The sequence below is a fragment of the Vipera berus genome (assembly GCF_964194415.1).
Source record: "Vipera berus genome assembly, chromosome: 3".
In the NCBI taxonomy this organism is placed as follows: Eukaryota; Metazoa; Chordata; class Lepidosauria; order Squamata; family Viperidae; genus Vipera; species Vipera berus.
In genome coordinates this window covers 96,051,304-96,075,388 of record NC_138204.1, presented here as the reverse complement: position 1 = coordinate 96,075,388, position 24,085 = coordinate 96,051,304, and the positions used below count along the sequence as shown (strand labels likewise).

The window sequence follows — 24,085 nt, the reverse complement described above, 5'->3', positions numbered from 1 at the left end:
ACTTATCTTGTCAAAATAACCGTAAGGCCAATTTACTGTAATTTAACAGAAAAGATACCAGTAACCTGGTTAACATAAATCGGGTCCCCGGACCGTTCGGAACCGGGCCGCGCAAGGGGCGGACGAGCGCGTTCGGACGCGCAGCTTCATTTGGATAATTGGAGCTGCGCGCGTTCGCCCGCTGTCTGCGTGAAAATATCCACCGGCCCATCCCACTGCTCTCGCCGTTCCGCAAAGTCGGAAAGATTGGACACCGTTGTATTGTAGTAGTAAACGCTTCTGGGGTGGCTCGCGGTTTTGCAATGAACAACCCCGCAAATGGCCGCTGTGAGCTGGAGGTAAAGCGAAACCTCCTCCCGCCTAGTCGGCACCCCTCGCTTTTTCCTCTTGCTCCGCCTCCTTTTTGCCACCCACGTGCATAGAGCCGGAACGACAAACCTTGCCCAGCTTCCTGTCAAACTAGGTCTGAGTGACGTTAGCCTTTATTTCCCCCACACACACACGCATGGAACCCGGAAGTGATGTCGAAACCTCGGGGGGGGGGTTAACGGGGCGCGACTGAGGGGGCTTATATGAGGGGGGGTATTTTTCTTTTCTTTTGGGGGGCAGTTGTCTTTCGGCCTGGTGACGGCGACGGCAAATGGGGAAGAGGCGTGTTTTCCGAGAGCGCGCGCCTGGGACCGTTATTTGCCCCTTTGGTCGGATAGGGGAGGACGGTAGGTAAGAGGCTCCTCCCCTCGTTGGAGGCTGGGGAGGGGGGGTTCAGGGGGTTTCCGATGGGCGCAGTTGTACTTTCGCCATCCGGGTCGGGGTGAAGAGGGGCTCGACAATTCGACCTGCCTGAGGCTTCGGCTTTAGTTTGCTTGTCGCTTCTGACATGTTAGATCAGGGGTCTTCAAACTTGGCCCTTTTATGACTTGTGGACTTCAACTCCCAGAATTCCTCAGCCAGCTTTGCTGGCTGAGGAATTCTGGGAGTTGAAGTCCACAAGTCATAAAAGGGCCAAGTTTGAAGACCCCTGTGTTAGATCTTGTTTAGACCTAGTGGGGTCATCCTTGAAGGCCAGATCGTTGTTAAAGGGGGGGGGCGGGGAAGGGGGCACTGCCACTACCTCGTTAAGAAAGGAAAAGCACCTGGCCGTCAGTAGCGATTTCTTCTGCCGCCCACCCTGAGGCAGAGGCCGGGGAAGCAGCGACGGAGAAGGTTCCTCGTAGAAGTCCCCTGAAGCCCATTCCCCTCACTTCCCTCTCAGTCCTGTTTGCATCGGTATGCGGGCTAACAAAATGCGGTAGGCTCCTGCCGCCTTCTCTTTGCTCAATCTCTACTAGCACAATGGAAGGAAGGATTAGGCCCAGAAGGGATGAAACTTAAAACAGTCCCGCTTGCCTTTTTTTCTCTCGAGGGTGCTTCATAGAGGACTGTAATGAAAGTTGCTTCCTTTCCGATCTGCTTCTTGCTACAGTGTGACAATTTGGCCAGTGTTATGTCCAACACCCACTGAAAGGAGCAGCTAGCTACTTGCAGATAATGCTGATTTTGCTTGGTTTAGGCCACTTAACAAGTTTCTCTTGCTCACTTAAGCTTAGTAGGGAAGATAGCGCCCATAATATCTAGGCTGAGGATGCTGGTGGACATTTTCCAATTCCTTTATGTGGCTAAGGTCATGGCTCCTGAATCATGCAAACAGACAAAATGTGTTAGCACATAAAACAGGGAAGAAGGGGAAAAAAGAGCAGTTCTGTGAGGGGTATTTATTGCCTGGTAATAGTAACAGTTGAGCAGTCTTGGTAACAGGCTATCTGGGTACTATTCTCCCAGATCAATAGGATTTAAGCAAAAGAGGGAGGTGGCTAATATACTTCCTGTCTTTTTGATTGGATAGATTTAAATCACAGAAGCAAGGAAAGCGATCACATTCCCCCAACTATTTACCTGTTTTCACCAGCTGTATAGCATCTAGACTTGGTTGTGGAAAGAACAAATTTATCATTTCACTTGCTATCTTGAGTTTTCTCTGCACAGCATCCAGTGAACCAGTGAATCTGATTATCTGGACCCGTACCAATCGGGTTTCAGACCCGGTCACAGCATGGAGACGGCACTGGTCGCGCTGGTGAATGATCTCTGGCGGGCTCGGGACAGGGGTTGCTCCTCTGTCCTAGTCCTATTAGATCTCTCAGCGGCTTTCGATACCATCGACCATGGTATCCTACTACGACGGCTCAGGGGGCTGTGAGTGGGAGGCACCGTTGTACGGTGGTTCTCCTATCTCCTGGGCCGCTCGCAGTCGGTGTTGACGGGAGGGCAGAGATCCAACCCAAGGCCTCTCACTTGTGGAGTCCCTCAGGGGTCGGTTCTCTCGCCCCTCCTGTTCAAGATCTATATGAAGCCGCTGGGCAAGGTCATTCGTGGTTTCGGGGTGGGGTATCATCAGTATGCTGATGATACCCAACTTTTTCTCCACCCTGAACCAACCCAGCGATGCCCTCGCCGTGATGTCCCGTTGCCTGGAGGCTGTCCAGGTCTGGATGGGGAGAAACAGGCTTCGTCTCAATCCTGCCAAGACTGAGTGGCTTTACATATCGGCATCTCGGGCTAACCAAACTATTCCACCTTTAATGATGGGGGGGGTGAGGTGTTACCCCCCGTTGATAGGGCTCGCAACTTGGGCGTCCTGGACTCACAGCTCAACTTTGAAGATCATATAGGAGCCGTGACCAGGGGAGCTTTTACCCAGGTTCGCCTGGTGTGCCAGTTGCGACCCTACCTGGACCGAGATGCCCTATGCACAGTCACTCATGCGCTCGTGACCTCCCGTTTAGACTACTGCAATGCTCTCTACATGGGGCTGCCCTTGAGGACCACTCGGAGGCTTCAACTGGTGCAGAATGCGGCTGCACGAGTTGTGATGGGGGTTTCCCGATACTCCCATGTAACACCTCTACTCCGTGAGCTGCATTGGCTTCCGGTTGCCCTCCGGGTGAGATTCAAGGTGCTGGTAATGACCTATAAAGCCCTAAATGGCTTGGGTCTGGGATATTTGAGGGAACACCTGCTGCCAGCATCAAGCTCCCTTCGTCCAGTGCGCTCGCAGAGAGAGGGTCTTCTCAGGGTGCCGCCGGTAAAAGATTGCTGGCGGATAACACCCAGGAGGAGGGCCTTTTCTGTGGGTGCGCCTGCCCTCTGGAACCAGCTGCCCGTGGAGCTCAGGACTACCCCGCCGAGACCTGAAGACTTGGCTCTTTGAGCTCTCTGACCCAGGCTGAGAATTTTAACTGGGTTTTATTTTCAGGGATAATTTAATCTTTTATTTGTCTTTTAACTTTGTATTTTGTATTGTTATGATTTTAAAATGCCCTGTAAACCGCCCTGAGTCCTTTGGGAAAGGGCGGTATATAAATCTAAATCTAAATCTTTCCTGTTGTAGCACACAGAGAAACAACCTGAATGGAGGAGATAACAAATGCAGCTTGGAAAAAGAAACAGCTGTTTTGACACACAGAGCGTTCCTTATAAAGAAAGACTAAGCAAATGTTGGTTCACATGACACACTAAATTATAATTTAGTTTCTTTGGTCCTGGCTTCTAGGTTGTGTGAATGCAGCCCTTGTTTGTAAATCCTAGTTATTACTTTGATATTATTATTAAAGGTAAAGGTAAAGGTTCCCCCGCACACGCGTGCTAGTCGTTTCCGACTCTAGGGGCCGGTGCTCATCTCCGTTTCAAAGCCGAAGAGCCAGCGTTTGTCCGAGGACATCTCCGTGGTCATGTGGCCGGCATGACTAGATGCCAAAGGCGCACGGAACGCTGTTACCTTCCCACCGTAGTGGTCCCTATTTTTCTACTTCCATTTTCACGTGCTTTCGAACTGCTAGGTTGGCAGAAGCTGGGACGAGTAACAGGCACTCACTCTCTTACGCGGCACTCGGGATTCGACCCACAAACTGCCGACCATCTGATCGACAAGCTCAGCGTCCTAACCCACTGAGCCACCGCGTCCCTTTGATATTATTATTATATGCTATCAAATCATTGCACACAGATTTTATCCTTGATCTGTTCCTAACAAGTATTTCAGGTTTTCCAAGTGTGCACTCATTGCCATTTCAGCTGAGTTCATCTATGTTGCTGTTGGTTATCTTCTTTTTCTTTCCATCTTTTCCAGCATTAGAGCTAGATCTTCATGTAATGTGTACAAAAGTAGAATAATTTGACCCTGGTTATTTGTGCCTCAAGGGAGAAGTCTAGGTTGATTTGTATGATGAGCCATGTGTAAATACACTAGTTGTTATTTAATATACTGTATTAAGCCATAGTTTAGCAAGATATTTATTTTATTTTTATTTTAATCCCATTTATATCCCGCCTTTCTCCGAAGACTCAGGGCGGCTTACAATTTAAGCACAAACCAATGTGCTTAGCAATATGAGATATGTGATACTATTCACACTTACTGCTTATTAGCTCTCTTACAACTTTCTGTCTTGTTAGGAAATCCATGCGCTCCATTTTTTATGCTTGCATATGTTAATTTTTGAGGGACGCGGTGGCTCAGTGGGTTAGGACGCTGAGCTTGTCGATCAGATGGTCGGCAGTTTGTGGGTCGAATCCCGAGTGCCGCGTAAGAGAGTGAGTGCCTGTTACTCGTCCCAGCTTCTGCCAGCCTAGCAGTTCGAAAGCACGTGAAAATGGAAGTAGAAAAATAGGGACCACTACGGTGGGAAGGTAACAGCGTTCCGTGCTCCTTTGGCATCTAGTCATGCCGGCCACATGACCACGGAGATGTCCTCGGATAAGCGCTGGCTCTTCGGCTTTGAAACAGATATGAGCACCAGCCCCTAGAGTTGGAAACGATTAGCACGCATGTGTGGGGGAACCTTTACCTTTATGTTAATTTTTAAGTACAAGAAAAAGGATTAGAATTAAATCATATACTAATTTGTATCTGTCTTGAGTAATTATAACTACTCAAAGAGATCAGTGAGTGACTGCATTAGAGATGAGTGCTTTTTAAGTGATCATTTATACTACAATTGATAAATATAAATATTTTTGTGCATTCAAGCCCTGGTCATTTCATGCATGGACTACTTCAATGCATGCCACATGGGGCTACCCTTGAAGAAAATTTGGAAGCTACAATTAGTGCAGGATGCAGTACCACAGGCATTTGATAATGCGTGTGTGACTTGCAGAATATTTTTGTGTCAATTCAAAATGAAATTTTGCTTTCTAGAAAGAGGGTGGATGCCAATTCTTAGGACCTCACCAAATGTGGAAGTAAATTAACTGGTGTTTAAAAAAACCTGAATGAAACTAGTTTTTTCATTGGTTTTAAAGAAAATTATTTGATCCATTTGCAGGTTATAACTTCAAGTATCACTGAAGCAACTATTTGTTTGGAAAAGTTTGGCTTATTTATAACAGTTCTGATTTTAACGTGGCACAATTGCAATGAAGAAGAGAAGAAGACTTAATGTAAATGTAGATCACAAAATACATCTTGGTCACCGAAGGGAGCAAAGTGATAAGATTCCTGTAACAGATTCTGAACAGGAAGCTCATGTTGATTCTGCAGAAATAGCTACAGCAGGCCAGTTCATATATTCGAAAGAACTTTCTCTGCTGCCTGATCAAAGAAAGCTTTTAACTTCTTTGCAATATAATAAAAATCTACTTAAATATTTAAATGATGATCGACAGAAGCAGCCGTCTTTTTGTGATCTTCTTATAATTGTTGATGGAAAAGAATTTAGCTCCCATAAAGTAGTAGTTGCTGTTGGGAGCAGTTACTTTCATGCTTATTTGAGCAAAAATCCAGATACAAATGTTATTACCTTGGATCATGTAACACATTCAGTTTTCCGTCATCTGCTTGAGTTTCTTTACACATCACAGTTTTTTTTAAATAAAAATGAAATACCTTTAGTTTTAGAAGCAGCAAAATTCTTAGATATTATTGATGCAGTTAAATTGCTAAATAGCGAAAATGTTTCCATTTCACAATCTGAAGAGAAAACAAAAAAACCATCTCGGGTAGAAAAGACAACTGAACAAACTCCTACAATAGCCAACAATCACCAATGCACTTTGTGCAATCGTAATTTTTGTTACAAGAAATCATTAGAAAATCATTTGTCCAAAGCACACCAACATGCTGCATGGGGAAAAGAACATGGGCTGAAAATGGTTGAGAAGTCAGTGATTTCTACTAGACGATCAGTGCGAAATCGTAAATGCCCAGCCAAGTTTGATCAGAGTGACAATGAAAGTGGCAATGCATCAGATACCAATTTAGATACAATTGCTCCTAGTAAGGAGAGCAATGAATCTGAGGACAGTGGAAGTGAATACAATACTGAGGAGCAGGAAGAGGACTCTTTGGGAGATGATACAGAGTCTGAACAGCACAGTGAAAAAGAATGCGGTGGAGAGGTCCATGAACTAGCTACTCCAGCAGGAAATACTTCTGAAGATAATCGTTCCACATGTATTCCACCTATTCCTCAGAACAGCAGCAAAAAATGTTTGCAGTGTCCTAAGTGTGATAAAATATTTGATCGACCAGGTAAATCAGAATATGTGTTGTCTTTTACCTTTGCAGGGTGGCTGTTTAAAAGTCATTTTCAATCTTAGGTTAATATCTAAGGCCAGACTCAATGTATACAATTGTGATTATTCTTTAGGTCTTAAATATATCCATGGTGCACTTAACAATACGTGCAAAACTTTAGGCATTCCTTGTAAAAAAATAGTCCTTCACTGAATCCTTAAATTAATAGAAGCTGACACAATCTCTCAGCATACATAATCCTCCTTCCTATTTTACCCACAGCAACAACCCTGCAGTTCATTGAGCTGAGGAAGACCCAGCAGGCTTTCTATCAGTTGAGATTGCTGTTTGGAAGACATTAGATTTTTTAAATATAGCTTTTCCTGCTTTATTAGAGTGATTTTTCAAATGTTCAAGAAAGCTGAGTAGAAAAACTCCTAGCTGCTGAAATAAGATAAAACAGTCACAGCTTGAGAAGCTAGATTATTTGATGACCTCATCTGTACAGTTGTCTTGAATTAATTCAACTATAGGTGTAATAAAGCAATCCCTTCATTGGGCCTTATTAACAAGTTTATTCTACAATAAAAATGAACTGTAAGGTATCTACACTGCTATACTTGTCACATTAACTGTTACCTTATTTTGAATCTGCCTACAACTGGATTTCAAGAACACTGCGTGTGCTCAAACATACATCGAAATTGCAGGCAAACTATTCAGATTAATATTAAATTAGGGAGACCTCAGAAATATAGACAAAATGTCCTCCCTCTCCCCCCCCCCCCGCCCCCAAATTCAAATGCTTCATCTCCACTCAAACTACCTGTTCAGGCCTTCAATCAATGTAGGAATGAGTCCCTACCGTTGTGAAAATATATTAGCATTGTGATACATACTATACATACTAAATTCTACACATTGTAAAACCTAATGTTCATTCAATAAACAGCTAATTTGCTTCACTAGTATATAAATTTCATGCAATGAAATATGCATATAGCTCATTTCAAAGATTGCAGCAGGTTTGTACATGTTTAGTAGCATTTAACTGTAAAAAGTTTTGTCTGTTGTACTACTGAATTGTAGAATTTCTCATCCCTCGCCATGGGTTGTACTAAGTGGGATTGTTGGGAGCTACAATTCAGCTGCATCTGGAGAGCCTACAGATTATTGGCCTGCTCTTTAAATTATTGCTCCTCAACTGGTATGTGATAATTTCGGTAAACCAATCAATTTATTACTTTATCAATAGCATCGTAGCTATTTCTTAGAGAAGCAAAAGTCTAGCCCTGATTCTGGATACCCTTTTGCCCAATATGCAATTCTAGGGTTGCAGTTCTATTGAAAGTTATATATATATATATATATATATATATATATATATATATATATATATATATATATATATATATATATATATATATATACTGCTCAAAAAAATAAAGGGAACACTTAAACAACACAATGTACTGTATTTAATAGTAGGATGTCTTATTTTGTGTTCCCTTTATTTTTTTGAGCAGTATATTTTATTTTAACTGCCCATCTCAATAACTCTGGGCAGCTTAACCATTCAAAAAATATACTACAATTAAAAATATTTTTGAACAATAAAAATACATAAAATCATTTGAAGATGTCTTTTATGGCTGCCAAAATTCATGTGACTGATAATATCAAGTGTAAACACCTACATGAAGATACTACTTTATTTAAGATTAACTAACCTGCATTCTCCTATGGATGATCAAACATCTGAACAATTCAAGGTAAAAAATAAAGTTGCATTGGTTTAACTTGTAGTATGACCTTGAAATCTTAGTTTATTTAAAGTTAACTCTTAGTATAGTTCTAGACACATTTATAGAATCATATTCAGATAGTGATGTTTAATTTATAGTTGCTTTGTGCTCCAGGACTATAGGAGTAGGAATTGATGATAATGTGTAAGATTATAGTAAGAAAAAGAATCCCAGCCATTCTTTGGCAACTTGTTTAAGACAACTGTTTCACTACTAAAGGTGAAAATAATGTGTTTCTGCACAACTTACTGTGTATTCCAGCCCTTTCTATAAGTATCTTTTGTATAGATTGAGAGCTAGTGTTAATTGATATAGTTGGATGACAGTTATATACCATCACATTCCTAACATTTGTTAATTCTGCTACATGAAAAATTGATGTTCCAGCCAATAATCAGAAAGCCTTCTTTAAAAAATAATACATTATAAAATAATTTGTGTTAAAACTTTCTAAAGACTTCACACAGCACACGCTATTATAATAGTAGAGATTAATATTTTTCAGCTGTTTCTCATTTTAAGATATATATCTTTTATTTTGTAGGAAAATTTGATAGCCATGCTCGAGTACATACAGGTGAAAAGCCTTTTGAGTGTGATATTTGCCAGCAGCGTTATTCAACCAAATCTAACTTAACAGTACACAGAAAAAAACACAACAGTGAAATGGAATTTCATAAAAAGGAACACAAATGTTCATATTGTAACAAACTACATGCCACCAAAAAGACCCTGATAAAGCATGTAAAAAGGCAAGTATCGAATCATACTGCATTTTGGGTAATATAGAATGATCATTTGATTTTCTTTTATTATAAAATGATAAAACTATGCCACAGGAAATTTGATATAAACAATAGTCTAGTTAAATACACGGCAATGTATTTTAAATGTGTAGGATGTTAAAAGCATGCATAAAGTAAATCAGCCTTTCCTAGTATGCCCTGCCTAGAGAGGATGAAAATCTAGACGACCCCAGGCTAGGTAAAATTGTGCATATTTATAAAGTAGTATAAGTCACCTTGAATCAAATCAGGGTGTATGTGTTCCACCAAACATGTACATATGAGAATTAAGATACTAATATGTTCAGTAGTACTACGTGTTTCTTCTCTTTAATGTATATCCTGCTGTTCTATTTGGTGAATATTGAAAGATGGTTTAAGTAAATTGGGACAAAAATGCTTAAAGAGGATGAATAAAAGCATATTAAAAAAACAGTTAACGTCAAATTGGAAAGTTCAGCTTGGGTTATCTACATAACTTTTCAAATGGGAATGTAGATTAAGAAACTTCAAATATTTTGCTTTTTTATATGCAGTACTAATATTTCTTTTAAGTAATATAGAATTAGGCCAGCAAGCAGCAACAAAATGCAAAATAGTGATTTGCTTGTGTTATATTTATTAAAGAAATAGATTTATTTAAGTAGATTTCCCCCTCAGATTTCATCCTGAAAATGCACAAGAGTTTCTGTCTACCAGGAAGAAAAAAAGCGAAGGATGGAAATGTGAGGTAAATGTGATTTTGGTTTCACTGAAATTATTTGATACTTCTGATTTATTTTTTAAATCTGTGACTTGAATCCAGATCAGAGGCTATGCATTTATTTACTGGAGTTCTTGAATTTGCTGTTTTAACTGCACTTAGAATGATTGTACATTATTTTAGAATGCTTCTCGAGCTGCAGTAGGAAAGACATCTCTGAAATTCCATAGCATGGACTATAGCTTTGCTCCATGTTCTTGGTTATGTTGCTGCTTTTATGAGAGTAATATGCAGATGTTATTTTGTACATTGACCTGATAAGTGATTAGTGCCTAAAACAATTTATGCTAAAGTTACTAAATCATAATGTTAGGTATAATATGGGAAATCCTACATTATGTGCTTTAGTGTGTAAATAGTGCATGGTGCAGTTGGGTTAATAATAATAAAAGATAATAAAAATAAAAAAATAAAAAGTACTATAATATGACTTCATGGATTATTGATGCATGATCTTTTTGGTCAATAGTTTGATAAGGTATTTATTTAGCGTATGGCTGGTCACACACAGAATTAAAAGCACTTCATATTTACAAGTTAGAACAGTTAAAACATTTTTTTTAAAGAAGCAATTATAAAACCCAGGAGGAAAACAGAAATAACATTTCAGAGTTTAATGTCGAGTTTGGAGATCCAGTCAGTAGCTGCCGTTGTTACGCAGAGGTCACATTTTGATCTACTACTGCCTTCAATGTTAAGTTGGCATATACATACTGAACTTCCAATATTCCGAATCATTTTAGTATTGGTATTTGTTATTTCTGTTATTTCTGCTACTTTTTAAGTCCTTAAAAGGACTGTGGAGTTGTGTGTGAAGCCAGGAGATCCACGCAGATGTCTGGCTACCAGTCCGTATGTAGCAACTGAGTAAATCACCGTATATGCTAAAGTTGTGATAAAACGTGAAATTAACAGAGAAGCAAATAGACCATAACTATGCAATTGCATAGTACAATCATTTTCAGAAAGCTATCCTATATACCAGTGGCAGCGAACCTATGGCACACGTGCCACAGGTGGCATGCAGAGCCCTCTCTGTGGGCACACGCACCGTCGCCCTAGGTCTCCGCTGCCGTGTGCAAAAAAAAAGTTGGAATTGCTTGATTGAACTTTTAGCAGCGGAGGAAGTGATGTGTCGGAGCTGGAAAGAAGGTACCACGTGGGGATGGGGGGAGCGGCGACAGCAGAGTGCTCCATGCGAGGGGTGGGGCGGGTCCTGTGCATGGAAGCAATGCGGTGGTGCTAGTATGGTGGTAGACCAGTTGCTTCCCTCCCCCTGCAAGACACCTGCTAAAGCCACGCAGGGCAGGTTGCCGCCCCCGCCCAGATGCCCTCACCTACTCCAAGTTTTTTTTTACTAACCTGGCTTTCAGCTGCATTCCCTTTCTCCATTTGCTTCTCAGCCTTCACCACGTGTTTGTGGGACAAAAAAAAAGTTCCATGAGATTTTCTAACTTCTTGCGAGATCTTACCAATAGTCCCACAAACACGCGGTGAAGGCTGAGAAGCGAATGGAGAAATGGAAAGCAGCTGAAAGCCAGATTAGTAAAAAAAAACGCTTGGGGGAGGCGAGGGCATCTGGGCGGGGGCGGGCCTGGCAACCTTACTCTGCATGTTGGCGGAAGGGTGGGGTGCGTGCCCTTACCATGCCAGGCCAGCCCCTGCAGCCCCAGGGCAGCCGTGCTAGGTGGCAGTGGGCAGGGTGTTGTGGGGGCCGGCAGCCAACCAAAGCAGCAGGTGGAGCTCAGAGGCTCGGAGAGGGAGGGCACTGAAGAGGGCAGTCGGGCCATTGGCAAAAGAGCAACGTCTCTGAGCGGAAAGCGGCTCGGAACAAGTGGAGCAGGTAAGGAAAGAAATCCTTGCTCCCCCCAGAAATTGCCTTTCTTTCCTTACCTGACTTCCAACCCCATTCCTTTGCAATCTTTTGTTTCCTTGCACACGGCAGCGGCGGATCGCAAAGGAGCAACGACACATCACTTCTGCCATTAAAAGTTCAATCAAGCAATTCCAACTTTTTTTTTTTTTTGCACACGGCGGCGGAGGCCTAGGACTGGGGCAACGGCGTGTGTGCCTACAGAGCGGGCTCTGCACGTCACCTGTGGCACACGTGCCATAGGTTCGCCACTATTAGTATATACCTATGGATAAGCCCATTCTTAGATAAGCCAAATTCATTTTTTTGTACATTTTGGCACCTAAAATTCTCAGTTTATTTGTGAATGTAAATGGTAATATGTTTATTTATAATTCATTCCTCTGAGCGATAAGATTGGGTTTATGTATATATTTTCACAGATAACTTGACTTTCTTCAGGAAGCTCAAGGTTGTGTACTGTATTTTACTTAATCATTGCATGTTGTTGCTACAGATTTGCAATAAGTCTTTCACACGAAGACCTCACTTGGAAGAACACAGAATTCTTCACACTCAGAACAAGCCTTTCAAATGTATCTATTGTGAAGAACATTTTAAATCCCGCTTTACGAGATTGAAGCATCAAGAAAAGTTCCATTTAGGTAAGAAAATATTCAGTGCACATATGTTTTCAATTCATTAGCTGAATGAATTCTGTATACCAATTTTGCAATTCTTAATATGTTTAGAAACGCAGTGTTTGAACAATTCTTTAAACTGCTTGAAGATGAGGTTCAATTTTTGGACAAATTAAATGAATCCTTATTTAGAGGCTGTTTGAAAAAAATTGTAGTCAGTCTAATTATAGTCAGGGATTTACAGTTTATATTTTGCTGCTCTCAGGGTGTTTTCTCCATCCTCCACTTCAGCCTATCTATTTGATTTCACCACTTCATTCTGAAGTTGGTAGAAGGCCAGTTTTTCATTAACCTGACCAATTATTTGATTTTTAACACAAATTTAAAATTACAAAAACTGTTGTTCAATGAATTCTGAAAAATGCAAAAAATAAAAGCCCAACAACAGAAGAGAGGTGGGGAAAGTTATCAAGGTCACAGCCTGTTTAGTTAAAAAATGTGTACCTTTGTGAGCTACTAAACCTTTGGAGCTTGCTATATCACATATATTTTTCCCTGTTTTCTTGGAAACAGTAAAGTTTTAGACTCATCACCTTTGAACAAAAATGATTAAAAATTTTCTCCTAAACCATTTCCTTCATTGCTGAGAACTAAAGTAACATATGAAATATTGATCAGTTTATATTTCATTGTTTGTTCAGTGGCAGGTAACAATTTTTGCATTTACTGAGTAATTAGACAAATAAAAGAACATGAAGATTTTTTTGTCGGTTTTGTCATTAAAATCTATTAGGAAAAAATTGCTGCAATTCTGTTTAATGTGTCAGTACAACTGTAGTACATTTGAAATAGAAAGATTAGGTGACATTTATTTTTTGAAGTAACTCTCAATATAAAAAACAACAACAAGGAAGGACTTAGGGTTATTGGGCTTCTGTAATTCATGTAACCTGGAAGATATAACTACATTTCCTAGCATTTTTTCCCTCTCCTTCTTTTTTGAGCTTTAAAAGCTGTGGTTGTGATGTTGACATGGATACAGATTTGCTTGGATTCACAGGGCTACAGAAGAGGGAATAACCATTTCCAATTTCTTCTTTATTGTAATAGTCTTCCACTAGAATACCTTTTTTAAGAATGGTATTCTGTAAAGGAAAGTATAAGCTCTTTTAAGGCAAAAGATATTGGAAATTACCATCATGCATTTTGCAATTTGGTAAATCTACTGGCCCTTAGAAAATGAAGCAGAACTGAATCTGAGAATGTGGGATTTGCAGTATGAAGCTTAAGGGTTGTTTTCCCTGGCTTTTCAAATAATAGTTAAGAAAGTGGCCAGTTACCCAGATCACGAATAGCTGTTATATTTCTACTTTTGTATTTTATAAGGATAAATCAAGGCTGTGTTTTTCAAGAGCCATCTGCAATCTGGCATTTCTTTTCTGCAAGTCACTAATGGTAATTTGGTACATTTTGAAGGAAATTGTTCACTTAATAAACATCTGTTGAAAACAGTTGCTTTCTCTTGAACTCCAAGAGGAGTTCAAGAGGCAGCATGGCTGTTTTTTGCTAATACAATGCTAAATGATTATTTGAATCATATAATCAAGTTTTAAAAACTTAGGGGCAGATCAGCTGTCTTTGGCTATGTCAGACCTAGATTTTAGATACTGACAAAAGTACAGAAAACAATCACATGGCAGACAATTCATAGATAAACTGGTCAAGGGAGTCAATATTTGTACTTGTGACACCATAATTTAATGGCTTACCAAGTTGTCCATAAAAATGCAATATCAATGTGTTTGTGTTTTAAGTTTTACAAAAAGAGAATGCAAAAAATACAAAGCAGTATCTTCCTTTTTGGTAAACTTAATTTATTGTGTCAGAATTACCAATAACAACATCTGGGGAAGAAATAATAAACTGTTTAAAAATGGAAGATTAATGTGCTTGTGGTTAGGTTTTTCATAATGAAGTATTTTATTCAGTTTTGTATTTTGTATTCCAAAATATGTATTTATTAATAATTCAAATTGCTTGCTCAAGTTGCATAAATGTAAAAATGAATCCCTGTTACCTTTTAGGACCTTTTCCTTGTGATATTTGTGGTCGTCAATTTAATGACACTGGAAATCTGAAGCGCCATATTGAATGTACTCATGGAGGAAAGAGAAAATGGACTTGCTTTATTTGTGGAAAATCAGTTAGAGAAAGGTGTGCTTAATACACATGCTGTGTTTTATATAAATTAAACAAAAAGCAGATCCATGAATTCACCAGTATTTAAAGAAAATAATGTAAAGGCAGTTGAACAACATAATTGTATAGTGGGGAGCTTCTGTTGATGCTTATTAGCACCTACAGTTGCAAGAAAAAGTATGTGAACCCTTTGGGATTACGTGGAGTTTTGCATGAATTGGCCATAAAATGCGCTCTAAACGTCATGTAAGTCACAACAATAGAAAAACACAGTCTGCTTAAAATAATACTACACAAACATTAGCTGTTGTCATGTTTTAATTGAACATAAGATGGAAACATTCACAGTGCAGGGTGGAAAAAGTATGTGAACCTTTGGACTTAATAACTGGTTGACCCTCCTTTGGCAGCAATACCCTCAACCAAACGTTTCCTGTAGTTGCAGATCAGACCTGCACAAGGATCTGGAGTAATTTTGGACCACTCCTCTTCACAAAACTGTTTTAGTATAGCAATATTCTTGGGAAGTCTGGTGTGAATCGCTCTCTTAAGGTCATGGCACAGCATTTCAATCGGGTTGAGGTCAAGACTCTGACTGGGCCACTCCAGAAGGCGTATTCTGTTCTGTTGAAGCCATTGTTTTGTTGAATTACTTGTATGCTTTGGGTCATTGTCCTGTTGCATCACCCATCCTCTGCGGAGCTTCAGTTGGCGGACAGATGGTCGTACGTTTTCCTGCAAAATGTCCTGATAAACTCTGGAATTCATTTTCCCATCAATGACAACAAGCCGTCCAGGCCCTGAGGCAGCAAAGCAGCCCCAAACCATGATGCTCCCTTCGCCATGTTTTACAGTGGGGATGAGGTTTTGATGTTGGTGTGCTGTGCCTTTTTTTCTCCACACATAGTGTTGTGTGTTTTTCCCAAACAACTCAATTTTGGTTTCATCTGTCCACAGTATATTTTGCCAGTAGTGCTGTGGAACATCCAGGTGCTCTTTTACAAACTTCAAACGTGCTGCAATATTTTTTTTGGACAGCAGTGGCTTCCTCCGTGGTGTCCTCCCATGTACTCCATTCTTGTTTAATGTTTTCCTTATTGTAGATGTGTCAACAAAAATGTTAGCATGTGCCAGAGATTTCTGTAGGTCTTTAGCTGACACTCTAGGATTCTTCTTTACCTCATTAAGCATTATGCGCTGTGCTCTTGCAGTCATTTTTACAGGATAACCACGCCTAGGGAGAGTAGCAACAGTGCTAAACTTTCTCCATTTGTAGACAGTCTGTCTTACCGTGGACACATGAACATCAAGGCTTTTGGAGATACTTTTGTAACCCTTTCCAGCTTCATGCAAGTCAACAATTCTTGATCGTAGGTCTTCTGAGAGCTCTTTTCTGCAAGGCATGGTTCACATCAGACAGTGCTTCTTGAGACCAGTAAACCCAAAACAGGTGTGTGTTTTTAAAGGGCAGGACAGCTGTCAGCAACACATCCAATATCATCACACTGATTGGAGTCAAGGTTGGCTCACTCCTGGCTCCAATTAGCTCTTGGATAAATCATTAGCCTAAGGGTTCACATACTTTTTCCACCCTGCACTGTGAATGTTTACATGTTATGTTCAATTAAAACATGACAACAGCTAATGTTTGTGTAGTATTGTTTTAAGCAGACTGTGTTTTTCTATTGTTGTGACTTACATGACATTTAGAGCACATTTTATGGCCAATTCATGCAAAACTCCACATAATCTCAAAGGGTTCACATACTTTTTCTTGTAACTGTATATGTTTCTCAGAATATTCCATTCCATTTACTTCTCAGGTCTTTCTTTACTCATCAACCAGCATTTGTATCTACTGAGCCGAGGAAAACTCCATTGAATTTTAGGGTTTGAGGTGTATGTTTTTACTCGATGTACATATCTTGTTTATTTTGTATAACTCAAGGCAGAATACATTATGCTCCTTCCTCCTATGTTCCTCACGACAATGTTTGAGATAGGTTGGGCTAAAAAGGAAAAACTGCCTAAAATCACCCAGCTAGTTTCTATGCCTAAGGGAAGACTAGAATTCAGGATCTCCCTGTTTCTAATCCAGCACTTTAACTACTACACCAAACTGGCTCTCCATTTTTATATCAGTGATTTTTTGTTTTTGTTTTTTTCCGGCTGTTGAACAGCACTTTGAATTAAAAAAGAAAGAGTGCTTTGCAATTCAGAAGATACTCATTTCAGAAGCCTTTTTCAGATTCTTCCCCTTGTCAGACATTTTATGTGCTATTGGCACACTTACTAAGTTTATTTTATATGTCAGTAACATTCAATTTATAGGCTTTTTTATATGCTGTGTGTTTACATACTTAACTATATATTATAGCAGAATTCTCAATTTTGTGACTCCGTGTGACTTAAAATGATAAATAAGATTGTGTTTCCCCATTACTCCTATGAATATGAACAGTGATTTTATTAGGAATGGGATTGAATAAAAACAGATTAATTTTTAAAATTAAAATTTAATCTATACACCAAATAAAATGACAATCTTATAACTTAGAAAAAATACTTATCTTCACTGTGGATGTATAGTACATGGTATCTCGAGTGCCGTGTAACAGAGTGAGCGCCTGTTACTCGTCCCAGCTTCTGCCAACCTAGCAGTTCGAAAGCACGGAAAAATGCACGTAGAAAAATAGGGACGACTACGGTGGGAAGGTAACAGCGTTCCGTGCGCCTTTGGTGTCTAGTCATGCCGGCCACATGACCACGGAGACGTCCTCGGACAAGCGCTGGCTCTTCGGCTTTGAAACGGAGATGAGCACTGGCCCTTAGAGTCGGAAACGACTAGCACGCATGTGCGGGGGAACCTTTACCTTTACCTTTATCCCAAAGTATTGCACTAAGACTTTTAGAATCTGCTGGGTGCTTCCTGCTATCCTGGCAGAAATGACAAAAACATACATTTCCGAAAAAAGCCAGCCCCAGTTGTCAGTGATCATTGGCAGTTGATTGCCAGTATCTGGTAACTGTCCTTTATCAATAGATGTCAGTTACACTTTGCAGAAAATTGGACTGTGGCCATTTTAAATTCATTACAATGAAATGTATTATTGTATTATTGTAAAAGCATTAGCAGATAATTTCCTCCCTATATCTGAATTTCTTCCTTACAGAACAACTTTAAAAGAGCATTTGAGAATTCACAGTGGAGAAAAACCACATCTGTGTAGCATTTGTGGACAGAGTTTTCGTCATGGAAGCTCCTATAGGTAACACATTCTATACTGTTGTGCCACAATCAGTTATGCTCTGAAATGACTTTGTTATACTATTTATAGCTAGTTTGTTATTAAAGAATAGAATTAAAATTCAGTATGAATTACTGAAATAAGAGAAATCTCTATAGAATTTATTTTTAGATTTTAGCATAAATGGCCTATCAATAAGCAATCCTTAGCAAAGTTTGCTCATCTGAATTGTCATATTTCCAAGTAGACTGGTACAAAATTTAAATATAATTTTTTACCCATCTACTTGGAAACAAGACAGCTAGATTCCATGGCCCATTTTATTCCAACATTCAAAACTATTTAGACTTAATAAATCAGTAGGGCCATGCAGTACCTACCAAGAAATTGTACAACAACCTCTCAGAATAGATGATGTCATTTTGAGTTATACTAATTTAGATTTTCACATTTAAATTATACTTAATATAAGTTATGTAACTTTAGTGTAAATCATACTAATTAAATTTTCAAATTTGAATATCATGGTACATTAAGCATGCAGATGCTAATCTTGTATTCCTGTTAATACTGGCTTCATCTGCGAGTCCACCATGATGATAAGAGATATGAATGTGAAGAATGTGGAAAAACATTTATTCGCCATGATCACCTTACAAAACACAAAAAGATACATTCAGGTAAGGAGTGGCATTGACATTACCTATCTCAATCAAAAAATCCAGGAACATAGTGTTTGTTTATATTTTACAAAATAACGGTCTGCTAAAAGAAAGGATATCTGTTTTCATCATGACTGGTTAGAGATGAAGAGGATGTATGACAACATATGTGGCCAAACTCTTATTTGCAGAACAAATACTCCATGCATGAAAAGGCTCCTACTCATGGAAAGCATTGAGGTATACTAGAACAATATTTAAAAGTTGTTTTTTTCAGCAGCCTAAAGGTCACAGAATGTAGATCAATGGTGAAATTAGTGGTCGAACCAGGACACAATAATCTCAATTCCATCACCCCTCACATCTTTGGGATAATAAATTTAATTTTAAAAGACATGTTAAGCATATCAGCAGTTTGTTTATTAGTATATTGTCTAACAAATCTTAGTTTTGCCCCCTGCTCCCAATCTTGATGACATATTATCACATACTGATGAGCCATGGACACTGATCCCTAATTTATTTATTTTATTTATAGCCTGTCTTTATTTTATACAACTCAAGGTGACCTACATAATATCCCCTCCTCTTATTTTCTCCACAATAACCCTGTAGGTGGGTTAGACTAAGAGAGAATGACCGGCCCAAAATCAGAAATAGTTGGATGCCTCTGGCATTTTTTTTATGTTTCCTAGAAGTTTTATTAAATTAATTCAGAATATATTGTTACTTCACCTTAGGAGAGAAAGCCCATCAGTGTGAGGAATGTGGAAAATGCTTTGGCCGAAGAGATCATCTCACTGTTCATTATAAAAGTGTTCATCTAGGAGAAAAAGTGTGGCAAAAGTAAGTTTAATATTGAAATATATTCAATATTGATATAATGTTGAAACATGTATAACATCTGAGGTTATGTTAGATTGATTTGTATACACCAAATAGAACCAGGGTCAGGTTCTTGTTAAATCTGGGTTTAATTGAACCAAAAAATAGTCTTATATGAACACATTCTTTTCCCCCCTTGAACACTAATGTTGAAGAAATATAGTGTTATGGTATGATAAGATACAATTTTCAATTATTATAAAACGTATGAAAATATAATTTAGATATCACATATAAAGCAAAATATTAATACCCACAGGTGGGGCATTTCAAGTCAGGGAAAACTTCATTGGAGAAAAGGTTTCAATAATACATGACATTTCTTGATAATGGTGAGAAGTAAACATAGAAGTTTATGGATCTAAATGCCTTATCTGATTTGATTTTCTATGGGGTTTTCTGCTTTACATGTATGAATTTTTATCCTAAATGAGTTGAAAGGGGACATGAAATTGAAAACAACAAGGCCAAGGAAAATAAGATATAGAAAATGTGCTTGAATATTTAATTAATAATAACTCTCATTCTTCTCCAACGGTTCTGATAGGTAGCCTTTGAGTCATGAAGTTCCTAAACCAGCATAAAATACCAGGATTTTGCAATAATCCTTTATCCATTCTGGAGAATATGAATGTTTACGTTACAACCCTATATATGACTAACAGAATAACAGATTGAAAGGGACCTTGGAGGTCTTCTAGTCCAACCCCCTGTTCAAGCAGGAAACCCTATATCATTTCAGAAAAATGAAAAATACAAAACATAACAGTGGTTTACTTCTTAGCAGTGTTATATACAGTACATAGAATCAAAGCATCATTAAGGGTCTTTTTTTTAATGTCCCATTTACAAGAGAGAGAACCAGAGATACACTAGTAAATGTTTAAGGACCAGTTCTGCCAGCTCTATTGCTGCCACCATGCTGCTAGCTATTGAAATCTGATTAATACATGTGTCTCTGCTCTGCCTTCAGATTGACTCACAAATTTGCCCAAAAATTTAACAACTGGCTATTGTGATTCTAGCCCCATTACTGGATAGAATTGAAGTTCTTGATGGGTTACATATTTATTTGCATTACCACTTCTTGTGAAGGTATTGAAAGAAGAATAGAATAGAATAGAATAGAATAGAATAGAATAGAATAGAATAGAATAGAATAGAATAGAATAGAATAGAATAGAATAGAATAGAATATCTTTATTGTCATTGTATAACTCACAACAAAATTAAGTACAAATTAATTGTCCATAAGCAAACAATTAAATCCACATATATTTCTACAGAAACAATTTAAAAATAGGGGGGGAAATTAAGAAAAGCCTGTAATAGTAATTTAGTTCATGTAAGCCTGAAAATATTCCTTGGTTAAAAAAATATTTTCTAATATATTCCACTTATTTTTCTTTGAAGGTACAAAGCAACATTTCATCAATGTGAAGTCTGCAAGAAAGTTTTTAAAGGGAAATCAAGTTTAGAAATGCATTTTAGGACACATTCAGGTAAACTGCTAAAGAATCTCTTGGATTCTTAAACTATCCCAATTCCCTTCTCAGCTTTATGCTATTATATTCCATGTTGGATTCTCCAAGGTTCCGCAGTTAACTAAATATTTTTCTCCAATCCAATGCTTTCATTAAGAATGTTGTCAAAATGTTTTAAAACAGGTTTTTTTGGCCAATATTTCTGCAAGTTGAATGGCTGATACTATTTAGCGTGGATTTCTACCCCTTCTTTCATCATTAAGACAAGAAGCTATTTTGATTTCCCATTCATCACTCTAATGCAAGACACAAAACAGTCAAATGCAGTTTCCAAAACACTAACAAAACTAATGAGCTGTGATTATTGAGGTGTGAATATTAAAGAGTTATTTTTGATTTGATGAAGTTTTGAGGGGAAAAAATCTTGAAGCAAAACTACAAAATTAAGACCTCACCACCTACCCATCCTCGCCTCCCCATGTCATACAATGCTTTCTGTTAACCTAAGTAGCTCTGCATATTTTTGATCCAAGGCTGGGAAAGTTAATCAGCTCGTCTGAATGTATTGCAAGTCACAGAGTATTTTTAATGGTATTCTGTATTAGCTTTGCATATGCCTATGCTTTGTTCTAACCTGAAACAAAGTTTGGTGTAAATGGAAGGTTTTCTGTATTCTTAAAATTAATTGTGTATTTTTTTAAAAATGAAATAGTTTTTTCCTCAGGCATGTGTCAGGTGTTCTGTATTCTGTAGAAATTACTTGACAAAATGTTTTAGTATATCAGAAAGATTAAAAATGGTAGATATGGATATGAAAGGCAGCACATTTATTAATACTGGCTTTTTAATGCAGGTGAGAAACCATACAAATGCCCAATTTGTAACCAGTCCTTCAGGATTAAGAAGACATTAACTAAACACATGGTTATTCATTCAGATGCCCGCCCTTTCAACTGTCAATACTGCAATTCAACATTTAAACGAAAGGATAAACTAAAATACCATACTGATCATGTACATGGAGGGAAGTCTGCAGAAGAACTGCAAAACCCATTGTCAGATGAAAAAATTGTGTCATTGCCAGCTCAGTACACACCAGATGATAAGGCTTTTCAAGGTGATTCTAAACCATTTGTAGATCAGAACACAACTTATCAAGTGGACACCAAGGCAATGCTACAGAATGTACCATCAGACACATGTGTGCCAGTGACACTGATATCTGTTCAAATGCGTGAAACTCAGTCTGATCTTGTACAACAGCAGCCTCCTGTTACATCATCTCACTCAATTCTTCCTTCACAACCCCCTCCAACAGATTATCAGCAAACAACAGATCTGGAATTTCTTGAAAAATATACTCTTACTCCACAACCAGCAAATATAGTTCATCCAGTTAAACCTGAACAAATATTGGATCCTAGAGAACAAAGTTATCTTGGAACGTTACTAGGTCTTGATTCAGCTCCTTCTGTACAGAACATTTCAAATAATGAACATTAATGATCATGTCTATGAAATATGATATTTCATTAGTCTTGAGCTGTTAGGTATCTTGAGGGCTAACAGTATTATATAAGCAGTTGTCTATTTCATTAAATGAATGAGGTATTGTATTGAAATAGGGTGTGTGTGTGTGTATGGAGAGAGGAAGGAAGGGGAGATGAAATATAGAGTAGAGATTGTGACAAGTGTCTTGTCAAGGATCCTAGCATTCTTCTGTATGACAGAAAACAAAAATTACTGGATACATGAAAGTACATGAACAGTATTTAGTTAACTAATTTAGATTTTAAAATCATCTAAATGAAAGTAGCTTTATGTTTGTTTAATCACAAAATGGAGACCAAGTTCCATTATCACACTTTTAAAAGAGCCATATCTTTATTCAGATTTGGTCAAAAAACATGAAAAAAGAAGCAGCTGCTTTTAATGAACAGTAGAAAAGTGCTGTGGTTACCTGAGATCAAAAAACATTTATTCTTAATCATTTTTAAGACATGCACAGCCGTTGTAGGAAAAAAAAACTATAATTTTTCAATTTTTTCTGATTGCAATATTTGCTATTCTGTGTGTATGTGTGTGTAGAGAAAGACCAAGAGAGAGTTTTAATATTCTGTTCATTGCATGAAGTGAACTGCAGTGCACAAAATTTATAACATAGTTGACCTTTATGGTATCTGTTTGCTACAACAAACTAATACAACTATTCTACCGAAAATTCTTTTTAACAATTGAAAAGTTAAGGTATCTGTATTTTCTTCAACTTCAGTTATTTTAAAGCTGTTGAGCATGAAAAATTATTGTTGCCATTTTAATGCATTGGTTTAGCTTTCAAAATCATGTATTTTTCTTAAAATTGTATTTTTAAAATAGATTCTTGAAGAGTAAAAATATAGATTTAATCAATTATGGATTGAAGCCCCCTCCCATATGTTTTCACTGTGCACATAACTCATTTTGTATGTTATAAAAAGCCTTACAGTCAAAACTATATATGCCTTTCTTTTGATTGTCACAATTTTAAAACCATTTTTAATTCAGTGTCAGGTGAAATAAATCAAGGTAGCAATACTACTTCCTAGACAATGTCTTTGGTATCGGAAGGAGTCATTGCTGTTAGCAATCTAACATACATCCAGGAATCAACCATGTAAGCATGGCTTTTATTTGTGGCTTCCTTAATCTACAGGTGAAACTCGAAAAATTAGAATATCGTGCAAAAGTTCATTTATTTCAGTAATGCAACTTAAAAGGGGAAACTAATATATGAGATAGACTCATTACATGCAAAGCAAGATAGTTCAAGCCATGATTTGTCATAATTGTGATGATTATGGCTTACAGCTCATGAAAACCCCAAATCCACAATCTCAGAAAATTAGAATATTACATGCAATCAATAAAACAAGGAGTGTACATAGAACAATATCAGACCTTTGAAAAGTATAAGCATGCATATGTACTCAGTACTTGGTTTGGGCCCCTTTTGCAGCAATTACTGCCTCAACACGGCCTGGCATGGAAGCTATCAGCCTGTGGCACTGCTCAGGTGTTATGGAAGACCAGGATGCTTCAATAGCGGCCTTCAGCTCTTCTGCATTATTCGGTCTCATGTCTCTCATCTTTCTCTTGGCAATGCCCCATAGATTCTCTATGGGGTTCAGGTCAGGAGAGTTTGCTGGCCAATCAAGCACAGTAATCCCAC

The 24,085-nt window shown here is 38.3% G+C and overlaps 1 protein-coding gene across 2 annotated transcripts; it reads left to right on the top strand.

The window, feature by feature from the left end:
- The first annotated feature begins 603 nt into the window (after positions 1-603).
- Positions 604-23,371, top strand: ZBTB41 (zinc finger and BTB domain containing 41). Of its 2 annotated transcripts, none has more exons than XM_081324963.1 (11): positions 604-716; positions 5,364-6,568; positions 8,903-9,110; positions 9,804-9,873; positions 12,276-12,423; positions 14,484-14,613; positions 17,772-17,868; positions 18,421-18,526; positions 19,249-19,354; positions 20,807-20,895; positions 21,731-23,371. In XM_081324963.1, the coding sequence occupies exons 2-11, from the start codon at positions 5,455-5,457 to the stop codon at positions 22,378-22,380; spliced, it is 2,718 nt and encodes a 905-aa protein (XP_081181089.1). In that variant the 5' UTR covers positions 604-716; positions 5,364-5,454; the 3' UTR covers positions 22,381-23,371. The 2 variants fall into 2 exon arrangements, with proteins under 2 accessions (XP_081181089.1, XP_081181090.1); XM_081324964.1 differs by lacking the exon at positions 604-716 and adding an exon at positions 1,236-1,288.
- Positions 23,372-24,085: the final 714 nt, after the last annotated feature.

Excerpts from the sequence above, each read along its gene's own strand:
- ZBTB41 (XM_081324963.1), top strand. The coding sequence starts at position 5,455 with ATGAAGAAGAGAAGAAGACTTAATGTAAATGTAGATCACAAAATACAT. Across the intron at positions 17,869-18,420 it reads GTCATGGAAGCTCCTATAGG|CTTCATCTGCGAGTCCACCA; the intron begins TAACACATTCTA and ends TGTTAATACTGG. Across the intron at positions 18,527-19,248 it reads ACACAAAAAGATACATTCAG|GAGAGAAAGCCCATCAGTGT; the intron begins GTAAGGAGTGGC and ends ACTTCACCTTAG.